Source organism: Dendrobium catenatum, unplaced genomic scaffold (genome assembly GCF_001605985.2).
Source record: "Dendrobium catenatum unplaced genomic scaffold, ASM160598v2 fragScaff_scaffold_249, whole genome shotgun sequence".
Classification (NCBI taxonomy): Eukaryota; Viridiplantae; Streptophyta; class Magnoliopsida; order Asparagales; family Orchidaceae; genus Dendrobium; species Dendrobium catenatum.
The window spans coordinates 3511061-3525180 of NW_021318711.1; the positions used below are offsets into that span (position 1 = coordinate 3511061).

Here is a 14120-nt window from a genome sequence, read left to right on the forward strand (position 1 = left end):
TAAGAGTTGCAAGGTGTCTTGTTTGAGTCGCTTGAGTCAAAAGTTTGTAAGTGTCTTTTTATATGAAATATAGGAGTTTGTTCTTATTATTATTTAGCTAAGTGTGTATGTTCTTTTATTACTTAGTGACTCTTCTGTTTTGTGATCGAAAAATTTCTGGGGTCCCTCTCCCGGAAGTTTTTGATTGCATCAGAAGATAAGAAGTATAACTTGGATATTTAAAGCAAGATGTTTGACTATGTGGGTATACAAGTACTGACTACAATGCATTTTTTTTATTATATCGTTTTTAATGTGAGGGCTTCCACATGTGACTCATTGGGTTATGCATATGCTCATTTGATGTTTTTTTTTTTAGGAAAATTGGCTTATTTGAGCAAGTCATGCTGATGTAGAACAAAGGGGGGAGGGGTTTGGTTAATTAATTTTCCTAAGTGGATGTTCAATCGGGGAATTAATTAATTTAGGAGGGAGAGAAAGAGATGGGGGTCGGCCAAAGGAGGGGAGAGAAGTGTCTAGGTTCGATGAATGTAGGAAGAGGTGTCTAGGTTCGATGAATGTGAAGAGGTGTATAGGTTCGATGAATGTAGGTATTTTGAATTGATTCCCAATCAATTTCAGATTTAATCATTCCTTGATTGAGGGAAGACTTTCCAAAATTAAACTAAATAATTTATGAAAGAATTTGAAATTTCAAATTTGTTTTATTTTGAATTCAAAAACTTACCAAAATTAAAACGACTTAATTTAGAAAGAATAAATTTAGGAGGGAAAGGGTGGGGCTAAAGCCAGCGGCTAGGAGGAGTGGCTAGGGTTTAGGTTGGGCAGCAGTTTTTGGAGGGAAATTTAATTTTAGAATTTTGAATTTGAAATAGGAGGGAATAAATTCAAAATGCTGAAATTAATTTAGTCATAGAGGTGAGAGTAATTGGTGGGATTTGAGGCTTAATTAGGGGAGCATTAACGAGCCTCTTAATTATGTGATTTAAAGCTTGCCAAGTGAGGAATCTTAAATTAGGGAGGAGTATTTAAATCAAATCATATTGAAATTTGAAATATATTTGTTTGGAATATTTTCCTAAAATAAGATAACTAATTTAGAAAGGATTTGAAATTTAAATTCATTTGAATTTAAATTCAAAAGCTTTTCAAATTAAAACAAATCTAAATAGCAAAGAAGGAAACTAGGATGAGAGGGCTAAGGGAAGTGGCAGCTTGGTGGAGAAGGTGGCGGTTTGGTGGGGTTTTAGGGTGGAGATGGGGATTGGAGCTGGCCTCACATAGGGACTTCCACTCTCCTAAGAACTCCTATAGCTCTCAAGAATAAAGTGTAGAAATAATTTTTTTTATTAATTCATCAATTATCTAATACAAGAGCAAGGGCCTCTATATATAGGCCTTAAAAGAAACTAAAAGACAACTTTGCCCATTGATTCAAGTCCCTTAAGTAAGGGTAAAAATGAAAAATGCATAATTAAATAAAAAATATAATTAATAAACTAAGATAAAATGGAGGGATACAAGCCGTCGATCTTCGCTTTTTCTTTGATTAACATCCACCGTCGGATGTCCGCATCACATGCAGTTTTTTTTTTTGAAAATTTATTATCCTATGATTGATTTTAGGTTGTTTAAATTTTAATTGATAGAAAATTTAAATTTTCCCTAAGAGCCTATAGAATGACACAAGTCGAGGCCACCCTCAAGCAAAGTAAGTAAAGAAATCTAAGAAAAAGCATGTATTTATAATGTGCACTCAAAGTAACAATTAATTATGTGTATATAAAATTAACCATAAGAAAATAGTGTGGAGACTAATTATTACTAGGAAATACAATAAAATGGCACCTGAGTTGCCTATCTTATACACTCAGTTATAATTTATAGACTCAGCCTGTGGGTCTTCTAGTTTTAGCTTCTGATGTGTCTAAGTGTGTGCAGGCTTGTGTGACTTATCACATTATGAATGAGTGTCTTGTTTAGTTGTGAAATATGAAGAGATTTAATTTTTAATTTAGGGCTTGTTTCATTTTATGTTATTTGTGACTTAAAGCCTTTATTTATTTTTTATGTTTTCACATTTAAAAGATTATAAATAACCCAATCGTTGCTTTCCTCGAGCAAGCTTGTTGCTCATGATGTACTAAGATCTAGTGAAGTAAATACTTCACCTTTTGGGGTTAAATGACACATTCATTGCATCAAAAGGAATCTTGGTGATTTTTATGTATTTTCTTAGAGGTCTCTTAGTTTCTTAATAAAAAGATGAATGTTCACCTAATAGGTTTAGGCAAACTTCAGTTTTTGGCGTAGGACTTAGTGAAATTCGGCTAATTGGGAGAGTTGAATTTCAAGAAGATGGGACTCCTAAAGGACATCTAAAGTCTTGCATTTTAAATGTCATAAAAGAGTGATAATCTATTTTGGCTGTGATAGGATTCTAGAGTTTGGTTTTAGAATTAGTGATTTTCTATTTGATTGGGTCAAATATGTGAGCTTTAGCTTTGAGGCTAAAGAAAAAGAAACTCCTATTGGATTTGGGTCTAACAGGGGGAGCTAAAGCGTAGAGGTCTAGGGCTAAAAGGTCATTTACTTGATTGAGGATCAAGTAAATGAAGATGATGAAAGACCTAATGTTTTGGAGCTAAGTTGTAGAATTCCCTTCAACTTCAACGCTAAGGAGAATGAGATGAAGCCTATGTTTTGAGGCTAAAGGTTGCGTGAGAATTCCTACAACTTTGAGGTTGAGGAAAATAGGATGGAAATTATATCTTTTGGGTTAGAAACTTTTTAGATCCTTTTGATCCTGTAGAAAAGTTAAGTGATTTGTAGCTTTGGGGCTACCAATGAGAAAGGGATTATTTAATCCTTTTACATTCAATGATATAAGATCATTTGCTTAGTTTGGGCAAAGCAAATGAAAGGAACCAGGACTTGAGCTCTATGTTTGAGGTGAGATTATATGCTAATTTTGGCTCAGCAAAAGTGTTAGTTTTACTTAGGTTTGTTTCTTAAGGTTTGCTAATACTCTCCTAATCTCTCTAAAAGTCATTTGGGAACTTCCATGTGAGTTTAGGGAAGCACCGAGTAAGGGGTTGGAGAACTTCGTACGGCTTTTAGGTTAAGAAAAATGATTTTCTATAACTTTAATAGGAGTACCAATTATTGATATGCCCCAATTAACCGACCCAAACTTCACCTGAAAAATCTTTGTTTGGGTTGACCCATTTATCAAATAGGTTGGGTTCAGGTTCAATTTTTTGACTCACATGAAAAAATTAGGTCGGGTCCTGGTCAACCTGTTAACCCGAATTTGACCTGAATCCCTGTTTGACCTGACCAATAGCACCCGCGCAAGTGCTTTGCCTCGGACTAGAGCCCGGGCTTGCGACCCTCATACCTGCTGCATGCAGTCTTGCAAGCGCTTGTGGCGATGTGGCCTCGCTTGCACCTGCGCTTATGGTCGCACCCTTACTGGCACCTGCATGGTCTTGCCCTCGCCCACAGCCTCGCGTTCTCATGCCCGCCCTTACCTGCAGTTGTTCTTGCCAAGTCCTGTGAGTGGTCCGCGCTTGGCGCTCGCGTGCTGTGCTCTTGCACCCGCGTGTTAGCAAGTCGAGTCGGGTCAACTTGGTAACTCGGCGAGTCGGGTCTGAGTTAGAATTTTTGACCTTTTTGTCTAATTGGGTTGGGTTCTGGTTGGATCAATTGAAGGCGGGCCAGTTACGGGTTTGATCCAAACCCAACCCGAAAACCTATTTTGACACCCCTAAACTTTTAGGCTCATAGAAAATGAGAGGCGATTTGTAACTTAGGGGTTACAAATTAATGAAGGTTCTTTGAATTTTTATATTTGGGTGCTCATTTGCTTAATTTGAGCTAAGCAAATGAAAAGGGTTGGATTTTGAATCCTATGTTTGTAGGATCATTTGCTGTTTATAGTTTCAAAAAAAGGGCTAGGGGAACTTAGGATTTGGTGCTGTGTCTCAAATGCTTTCTTGAACTCTTTAGAGGCCATTTGAGAACCTGTACGTGAGTTCAAAGAAGCACTACACAAGGGATCAAGGGGTAGATTGAGTCAAGTTAAGTTTGATTCAACTTGACTCAAAATAGTCCTATGATTTCTCTAAGGCTGATGGTAGCTCCTATGGAACGCTAGAATTAATGCAATAAGATGTTTGAAACCTTGAAAGGTTCCAAAGCATCATGCATAAGAGAACCTGGCTCCTAAAAGAGAGGCCTTTTTTATTTTTAAATGGTTCTGATTTGTTTAAAATAGAAGAATCAGTCCTACAACATAAGGGGAATTGTAGGGTCAATTTTGACATGATCTAAGAGTCCTAAAAGTAAGTGAGGGTGATTTGCAATTCTAGGAATTATAGGGATCCTTGTGTTTTTTTTTTAATTATCTAATTTGAATGTGACATAAACAAACCTAAGTAATTTCAAGGTTTGATGGGGCATATCCTGTGAAACTTGGAGGGTTCATATGGCACTCCAAATTTGCTTTATGAACACTTGAAATTAAATGAGCATATTTATGGACTTTGCAAATTTCAGGAATTTGGATAAGTTAGAACAATCTGTTAACCATTTATGGTGCCCCGAGATTTAGCAAATGTCAAAGATGAATTCAATTAATGTTTTTGTTATGGGACCTACAATATAGGCCTCTGAAGGTCTATGTAGGATCCCACAACAAGGAGAAATTATTGTGTACGTAATCCGAACACGTTCGGATGCTGCGTATTTACTGCTTATTTGTTGCGTATTTTTTTATACAAAATTTTTTTGTGCCAAAAAATAACAAATCAATAATACTCACTAAATACTCACTAAATACACAATAAATACGCAAAAAATACGTAGAAAAAATTAAATACACAAAAAATGCGCAACAAATAAGCAGTAAATACGCAGCATCCGAACCTATCCTTGCGTTCGGACTGCGTACACAATAATTTCTCGAGCAACAAGGCATGGCTATCTAAATTAATTAAATCCCTCTTCCGGAATTCACCAAAATTATGAAGGCCCACAAATCCTAATTAAATGCAAACTTTTATATCTTTAGATTCATTTCTTTTTTTATGATCTATGGTTTGGATGGGAAGACAATTGCAACTTGCAATATTTGAAAACCTACAAATCGACATTTGACTTGGAATCAAATGACGAGACCCAGCTCATGGTTTAGTTGTAGGCGACGGTTAGGACCCAATATGAATGCAGTTCAAGCATTTTTAGGACATTGGAGACGAATCCAATAAGCCGATGAGCGTGGCTACTCTCTTTTGGCTTTGAAATAAGCATCTCGTGGAAAATCATTAGATTTTCATGGATTTAGGGAGATGATAGCCGACATAGGATTTTTGGGGAGCACAAAATGAAGTTTCTTCAAGGCCTTATGGGTTCGGGAGAATCTAATACACATTCAAAAAGGCCCGGAGACCAGGTTTGCTAAGTTTGGGATTTTACCTCATCGAAGCTAGTGTCTGGTGGTCAGCCGTAGCACCTTTACGTTGAGATTGCAAAGGCGACTGAAAGGTGCAAGGGCTGCAATCCAAGTTGCTAGAGATGTCGATCTCTCGGCCACCTACTTGCCAGAATCGATGTATGAAGAAGATAATAACGACAGCTCTGACACTCCTTTCCTTTAGCTTTGGAAGACCAGGAGCAGTAAGACCTCTTGAAGGGGTGAATGCAGGAGAAGAAGCTTCCACCTTCTCGAATTTGAAAGGAGGATTGCTAAGTTGGTATTTTACCTCATCGAAGCTAGTGTCTGGTGGTTTCGTCTATAACACCTTTACCTTGAAGATGGCAAAGGCTACTAAAAGGTGCAAGGGCTGCAATCCAAGTTGCTAGAGTTGTCGATCTCACTGCCACCTACTTGCCAGAATCGATGTATGAGGAAGAAGATAATAACAATAGCTCTGACACTCCTTTCCTTTAGCTTTGGAAGACCAGGAGCAATAAGACCTCTTGAAGGGGTGAATGCAGGAGAAGAAGCTTTCATCTTCTCGAATTTGGAAGGAGGATTGCAAGCCTTCCTCTTTTCAAGCCTGGGAAGAACACTTGCTCGATTCGACTAGGGTGGCACGCAAATGCTGAAGGAATGAATAACGCACTCATAGATCTCGATTCATAATTGGGATCGCACAAAAGAACACGCTCAGTTGTTCGATTCACCCAGTTCGCATGAAAAGGGATTTCAATCCTCCTTGCCTAGTCCCGCATGAGAGCTTGGCTCATACAAGAAGCCCAACATTCGTCCCCTTCACTTGATTTGGCCGTTATATGTGTATACAAGAGACATCATCCCCCTCTATCGCAAGACGAATCACGAGGAAGAAGGAAAGAGCTCTCTCTCGCTCTTGGTTTTGTCCCAAACACACTAATAACCTCAAGTCTACCGCTCCGTATCCTCTCAACGTCTTGAGAATTGCCTCGAGCTGCAAAAATTCCTGAATTTTTGGGATTTGAATATAGAAGAAAACAACAAAGTATAAGAAAATATGAACTGTCGGTGCAATTTACTGATTCAAGAAGTTGATTTGGGTTTAATTAGAGTTGACTGAGCTCGATCGAACCCAATTAGGATCGAATTGGCTTGATCTTGATTTAGTTTGAGTTTAAAATTGAATCAGTTCGAGTTGGAGTGGACCGAATGAGTTGATTCGTAGTCAACTTGAGTTTGATTACATTTGATTGAGTTAATTCCATATAATTAAACCTGATTTGACTTGATTTGATTTAATTCGATGCGAATCCAGTCTCCCCGACACAAATTTAATCAACAATGATTTTTGGGTTGTTCTTAGGCTTTGGAAATTGATAGTTATTGTGGTGCTAGCAAATGTAGTAGTTTATTTTTTTGGTGACTAAGAAAGATGGAGGATGTTGTAGGGATTGAAGGGAAGACAAATCACCTCAATTTCAGTCAGCTTTGATACCAATTTTTTGTTAATTACCTAATGTACTCAGATAGTTGGTAGGGTATTGATGTTGATGATAAATGGATCCATGGTCGCCATCATCCATGCTATACAATTTATTTTTTATCCTATGTCTCTCTAATCCTCTAAAGCTATGTTGAATCTTATGCCTAGGTTTGTAGTTAGGTTTTACCTGTTGTGCACATTTTGAACCCCCTCCCGGTCAAAAGCTTGAAACATAGTAAAGGTAAATAAACTAGTCAAATATATTTTTTACCAAAACCTATCATGATTTTTATTAATCATGATTAAGTAGGTACAAATTAGTTTTCCTGGACTATCACAAGATCAGTTGTCTTTTCATAATCAAATATATCCAACTCAATCATTCATATGGAAGTGTAAATAATTGCAATAACAACAACAACATGAATCTTTTTTCTTCATTGTGTCGTGTTAAGAGTCAATTTCTCATTCAAATATAATAAACAAAGGTTATTTCTAATACTTTATAACTAAGCCTTTTAAAGTCTACCTCTTCCTTTCTTAATATATGCCAAATCTAATACATCTACTCTCCTAACTGGGTCATCGGAAGGCCAACATTTATGTGACCAAAAACATCTAAGATATCTCTCTATAATTTTATCTTCCACTATAGCTACTCCAAACTTATCACACATATACTTGTTTCGGATTTTGTCTCTAAGAGTAAAGCCACTCATCCCCATCCGAGCATCCTCATCTCTGCAACACTTAACTTAATTTTAGGATTCTCTTTTAATGGCCAATATTTTGCGCCATAAAGCATTGTAGGTCTCACCACCATCATATAGAATTTTCCCTCAAATTTGTGGGGTAATTTTCTATCACACAATATGCTTTTTGCATTCCTCTATTTCAACCGTCCAACTTGAATTCTTTCAATAATATTCACATCTATTTCATCATCCATTTGAACAATAAGCCCGAGATATCTAAAACATGTATTTTTAATGACTTGATTGCCCAACATCATAATCCCCCACTAGATCTATTACTACTAAAATTATACTTCATATATTCGATTTTAGATCTGCTCAAACGAAAACTTTTAGACTTTAAGGTTGACCTCAATAATTCAGGTTTTTCTTTAACTCCCTCTCTAATGTTATCAACAAGAAGAATATCATCAACAAAAAGCCTAGGGACATCCTCTTACAAATGTCTAGTAAGAACATCCATGAATAAAGCAAAAAGATACAGACTTAAAGCTGATCCTTGATGTAATCCAACTGAAATAGAAAAATAATTGGTCAAATCACCTTGTTTTTGAACACAAGTAATAGCACTTGCATACATATCCTGAATGACTTGAATATAAGCATTATTAATTTTTTTCTAGAATTTTTTGAAGCACTTATCTTCGAACTTCGTCATATGCTTTCTCTAAATCAATAAATATCATATGAATATCTTCCTTATTCTCTTTATACTTTCCATCAAACTTCTCAATAAATGTATAACTTCCATCATAACTTACAAAATAACTTATAAAGGTTCGAATTAACATTATAAATAATAAACATACTAGTTGTCTTTAACATAATTCATACACATCTCTCTCTTTGATACACCCAAAAATATGCACAAAAACACTAAGATGAAGAATAAAACTTAGTCACCTTATTATGGCTCTAGCTATTCTTTTCCCTTTTCTTACACAACAATAACAACATCAAGCCTTTATCCCACTACGTGGAGTTAGCTACATGAATCATTTTTCTCCATTATGTCTGGTTAAGAGTCAAATTCTCATTTAGATCTAATAAAGAATTTTCATTTCTAATTTTTTCTAACCATGTATTTTTCGGTCTACATCTACATTTCTTAACATAGGTTAAATCTAATACATCTTCTCTCCTAACTAGGTCATTGAAAGGCTACCGTTTTATGTGACCAAATCATCTAAGGTGGCTTTCTCTAATCTTATTTGCCACTGGATCTACTCCAACCTTTTCACACATATGCTCATTTTGTATCCTATCTCTAAGAGTAAAGTCGCTTGTCCACCTAAGCATCCTCATCTCGACAACACTTAACTTAGTGTTATGCTTCTCTTTAATGGCCAACATTCTATGCCATAAAGCATTGCAGGTCTAAACACCATCTTATAGAATTTTCCCTTAAGTTTGAGTGGTACTTTTCTATCACACAACAAGCCCGATGTATTCCTCCACTTTATCCATCCAACTTGATTCTACTAATACTATCTTCATCTATTTCATCATCACTCTAAACAATAGACCCAATATATCTAAAGCATGTACTCTTATTAATGACTTGATCGCTCAAAGTCACAAACCCTCACTAGATCTATTACTACTAAAATTACACTCCATGTATTCGATTTTAGATCTACTCAAACGAAAACCTTTTGACTCTATGGTTTACCTCCTTTTCTTAAACAACAATAAAAATAATTTTTCATGAGCTTCACAATTTAGTGGCATGATGAACTTGGATAAATAATTCAAAAATAAGAAAAAGAGAATAGTATGCCAATTTGATCGTTTAAACTAACATGAATATTAATAATGATAGATATAGTTAGCTTAGTGTCACAAATTTATATTCAAGATATGCTTTGATAATTATGTAACTAGCAAAATCATAAGTAATAAGTATGAATGTTTGCAAAGAAATTTAATATCAAGAAATGATCTTAGAAGTGTCATACTATGTCTGTTTTGGTTTTGACATATTTAAATATCATATTTTTGCACCTAACTCAATGGCCCATTATCACCGTTTATAAGGGTTGGATTTGTTATAATATAGCAGTTATCGAATGCCCCGTCCATAAATGTTAGACTGACCCACCCAAACATGGCAGTTATTGTGAGTTGGGAACTCTCATTTGGCTCTTATTGAGGCTCATCTTGAATGAACTTTGTACAGATCATCGTAATCTACTAATTTATTTCACATGACATGACCTTTCATAGCCTTCCTCTTTTAGCATCAATATCATAAGCATTTAAAATATACTAAGCATTTTTATGCTCATGCTATGATTAATCTATATCAACTTGTAACTAAGGCATAACATGACCAATAAAAATTGACATCATGGTACTTAAATATGCATATTAAATCATTCATTGGAAAATTTTGATATTTGAATTGTATATATACATCATAAAATTATTTTAAATAGGTGATCTTATAAAATATAGAAGATTTATTTATATCGCCATAATATGATCATCATGAAGAATTTTCTCCTGGCATGCATATTTTGGTCCAACATAATTGTAGGGTTTAAAATTTATTAGATTTAAAGCACTTTGATGCTTATATTAGCGATTGAGTATCTCTGCTAACAATGGATTTACCTTAGAATGGATTTTCTTATTTTTATCTCTTCAAAATATTAATATTTTTTTTTTTATATACACTCTAATAAAGATATCAATGTCCTTAATTTAAAACAATTTCTAATGTAACAATATAAATTTAACTTGAATTACCTCAAAATAATTACTCATTATACAAGACTTTAAGCTTATCAACTTTATTATAAGCTCATCTTGTCGGAAGAAATGCCAAAAAAAATCGTATTTTACCTAAGAATGAAACTACCAGGCCACTTTCTTTAGCTCAAAATAATTCTTTGCTCCCTTTTTGGGTCTCCAGCTGCTGGTTGCTGCAAAATGAGGGAAATGGAATTAAATGTTGAGTATGCGTGCGTGTGTGTAATATATATATATATATATATATTGAATGCTGATTTAAGTGGACAAGCAGGTGTATGAATAGTACAATAGATTGATGAGCAATAACTTTAATTAAACTTTAAGATTAATTATTTAATTTGGAATTTTTTTACAACTAATATGCATCTAGATATGAAATTGATCCTAATAAAATATAGAATTTTATGAAAATAATTTTAATCATTTCCGTAATGTTCAAAAATTGGGTATAAAATTTTGGATGAATTTTAACTTTTACTTAAATTTTACCTTTTGACGTTTTGAGTATTACAGTTTAGAAGATCTGCTAGTTGTTTCACTTATGGTATAGGCCTAAGCAATTATTAAGTTCCTGATGCAATCAAAAATTTGGGAAGGGATCCAAATTTTTGATCACAAAAAGCTCTTTCTAGGAACAAAATAAAGACATAAAAATACTAAAAAAGATACAAATTCTATAAATCACAACTTTATATAATAAAATGACTTACAAACAAAGACTCTTTACAAACTTGACTCAAACAAGACACCCTAAACTTTCTTTCCAAAAGAAGAAGGATACAGGTGGGGTGTAAACTTGCGGAGAGACGAAAGAGGTTAGAAGCCGAGAAGAAGGGTGGAAAGAACTCGCAAGTCTCCCCAAGAGATAGAAGAAGAAGAAGTGGACAAAGCTCGCAAGCTTTTCCAAAAACCCTCAGGTTTCTTTTCAAAAATCACATCATAAACTTACCTTAAAACATTCCAAAACATCTATATATATAGGCATGAGAGGGGAATACAAACAGTCCAAAAACCTTTCACATTCTAAGCAAATAAAAGCCACATAATTCTATGCTAAGATCAAAGCACCAAAGCCACGGAAAAGCCCCACATCAACCACGGTAAACTGCCCAGCCAGGGACCCGAAGAGGTAGCCGTAGAAACCAAAGAGGCCCGCACAGAACCGAGGCACCAAGGCACGGGAAAGCCACCCAGCACGGAAAACCAGCAGCCAACCGTGGAAACCAAGGAGCCAAGGCACGAAAACAGCAACCGTGGACACCAAGGAGCCATGGCATGGAAATCCATGAGCCAGCCGCAGGAAACCAAGGAGGCAGCCGTGGGAACCAAGGAGCCAAGGCACGGGAACCCAATAACCATCCACTGGAAACGAATAGACAAGGGGAAGAAGAAGAGACAAAATAATGAGCTACTAATAAATTAATAAATGATCTAAAAACATAGTTCATAATGAGCTAACTGTTAGTTCAATAAATGAGTTAAAAATTAGCTCATAATGAGCTAAATCTTAGCTAAAAAATTAATGAGCTAGCAAGCTATAGAGAAGTCAAAACCAAATTTTTTTGGGTTTGATTTGACTCCCCCTTTGCCTACATCAGTTACCCTCTTTGTGTATTGGAGATCATGAGTTGAAATTGCAGCAACAGCATTCTCTCACTACATGCTTAAGGTTGTATGCATCAATCCTTTGTCTTCCCCTGCATTGACAGAAGCCTTGATGCGTTGGGTTGCCTTTTTTTATGTATTGTTCACCTGGATATTGCCTATGCTGGTTTAAATTGTCTTACCTGATGTTAATTAATATTTGCTGTTGTTAAATTTTTGTATTGCTGCTAATGCAAGTAGTAATACCAAAAAGTTAAGTTCAAAACCTTTGTCGCTATTCATTTTGTGAACTTGTAAATATGGCTATGGCATCTAGTGTTGTATTGTTGAGTCTTAACCTTAATATTGGATGGATCTAGAAAAATAAGTGTGCTGGGGGACTTGCGGGCTGGAGTGAGCGTCATCTTGTATGATTGTAGTTTATATGTCACATTATCTTGGGGATCTTTTTATAGCCTGATAATGAAGGGGGGACCAATGGCATAGTATGTTGAGTAGGAAAAAGGGCTTGTGTCAGAAGGTGGGACTCTGCCTAGTAGCTGTGTCTGCATAGAGTATTGTAAGCAGGTCTGGGCCTCTTAATTGAATAAGCCAGTTTGGTTGGCCATGACAAGGAGTCCCAATTCTGAGATGCTTGCCTAGTCATGCTGCTGGGTGGTTGGTCCTTTCTGTTCCATCACTTTATAGTTATTTATATCCTTAAATTGCAGAGAATAAAATCAAGAGTGAGTAAATATAACTATATCTTTGTCTCCTAAAAAAAGACTTGTCCCCCATCTTGTCTTAAGAAAATTAAGTATACATTTCATTCTTATTTGTATCCTCTTCATAGTAGAAATTATCACTTCTTAGCCTTAACTGGATCATTGACAAATCAATCTTTATAAGTTGCTTACTAATTCCATTTATTAATGAATTTGCAGGCTAATATTCTTAAAATTCTTTGCTCTACTTTTGAGCGGCTACCGTAACTTCATTGTAAGTTGTATAGATATTTGATGATGTATTTCCAGGATACTACTTCATTTCAATTGCACCGTAATATTTGCTTTTTAGGAAAACAGCGCAAATAACATTTTCAATTCTCAAGCATTTATGAAGAAACGATCCCGTTCCACTAATCAATCTGTTGAGTCAATGGTGATGGTATGACTCTTACTTATCTATCTTTTTATAAATTGTGTTCTTCTATCTCCATTTTGAGTACTTCATTTGTTTGTATTTAAAATATTTGAAATAAGTTGCTCAGCTATATTTTATATTGAAAACGCAGTTTAATGAACATACTTTCAAGAAAAAAACAACTACGTGTGAAGATAGTTTCTGAGGGTCAAAACTTTTACCATTAGGGTTATTAGGCTATATTTGGCAAAAGGTTCTAGTTGGAAAATTGTTGATGGCAGATGGAAAAAGCTTCCATGCTAATATTTCTTTTGGTTTGAAAACTCTGATGTTTGCTTGTTTTTTTATTTAGAAAATGCAACTTTGTGTTGCAGTTGAACGGTAGCCTTCTGACCATAAGCAAACTGCTGAGGCCAATTTCTTTTTAAATTGACTACAAAACTTTGTATGAGATTTGGGTTTAGTCTTAGTTTTACTGGCATAAAATGTCAGTTTTAATCACCTTCTCTCATAACTTGGATAAAATCTTCATGTATTGTTGTTCATTTACTAATAAAAACATGAAACCTAATTAGTGTTTTGTTCAGAGATATTTGTGTCAGAAGCATTATCTTTTCATTCTTCAATGTTAATTTCTTTACTGCCATTTTTCTTGCATGTGTTCTTTAACTTTTATTCCTCCCTTTTCAGATAGCACAATTCTTAGATTCTCAAGGTTTCTTGGACTATTTGGAGAGATGTATCAATTCCGATGAAAGCAACTGTAATCTTCTGAACAAATTGCAAGATGCAGCTGGGAGGGGTCAAGATCCCATGATTATTTTCCCCTCTGCTGTGGAGCCTGAGATCATTACTGTATCCGCTCTTGATAAAGAGGCCGCAGGTTCTATGAATGTTCTTTTTTCTTTTCTTTTGTTCAAACATCTCACTTCTACATTCA

At 35.2% G+C, this 14120-nt stretch overlaps 1 protein-coding gene across 3 annotated transcripts in view; it reads left to right on the plus strand.

The window, feature by feature from the left end:
* The window catches only part of LOC110098356 (DENN domain and WD repeat-containing protein SCD1), a 160740-nt gene that overhangs the window by 46243 nt on the left and 100377 nt on the right, over window positions 1–14120 (plus strand). For all 3 annotated transcript variants that reach the window (XR_003700165.1, XM_028693297.1, XM_020825173.2), the window contains 3 exons: window positions 12982–13036; window positions 13115–13204; window positions 13871–14063. Coding sequence is in view for 2 of the 3 variants with exons in the window: in XM_028693297.1 (XP_028549130.1) it covers window positions 12982–13036; window positions 13115–13204; window positions 13871–14063 (338 nt within the window). In the remaining variant the exon portion in view is untranslated. The remainder of the gene's footprint in view (window positions 1–12981; window positions 13037–13114; window positions 13205–13870; window positions 14064–14120) is intronic.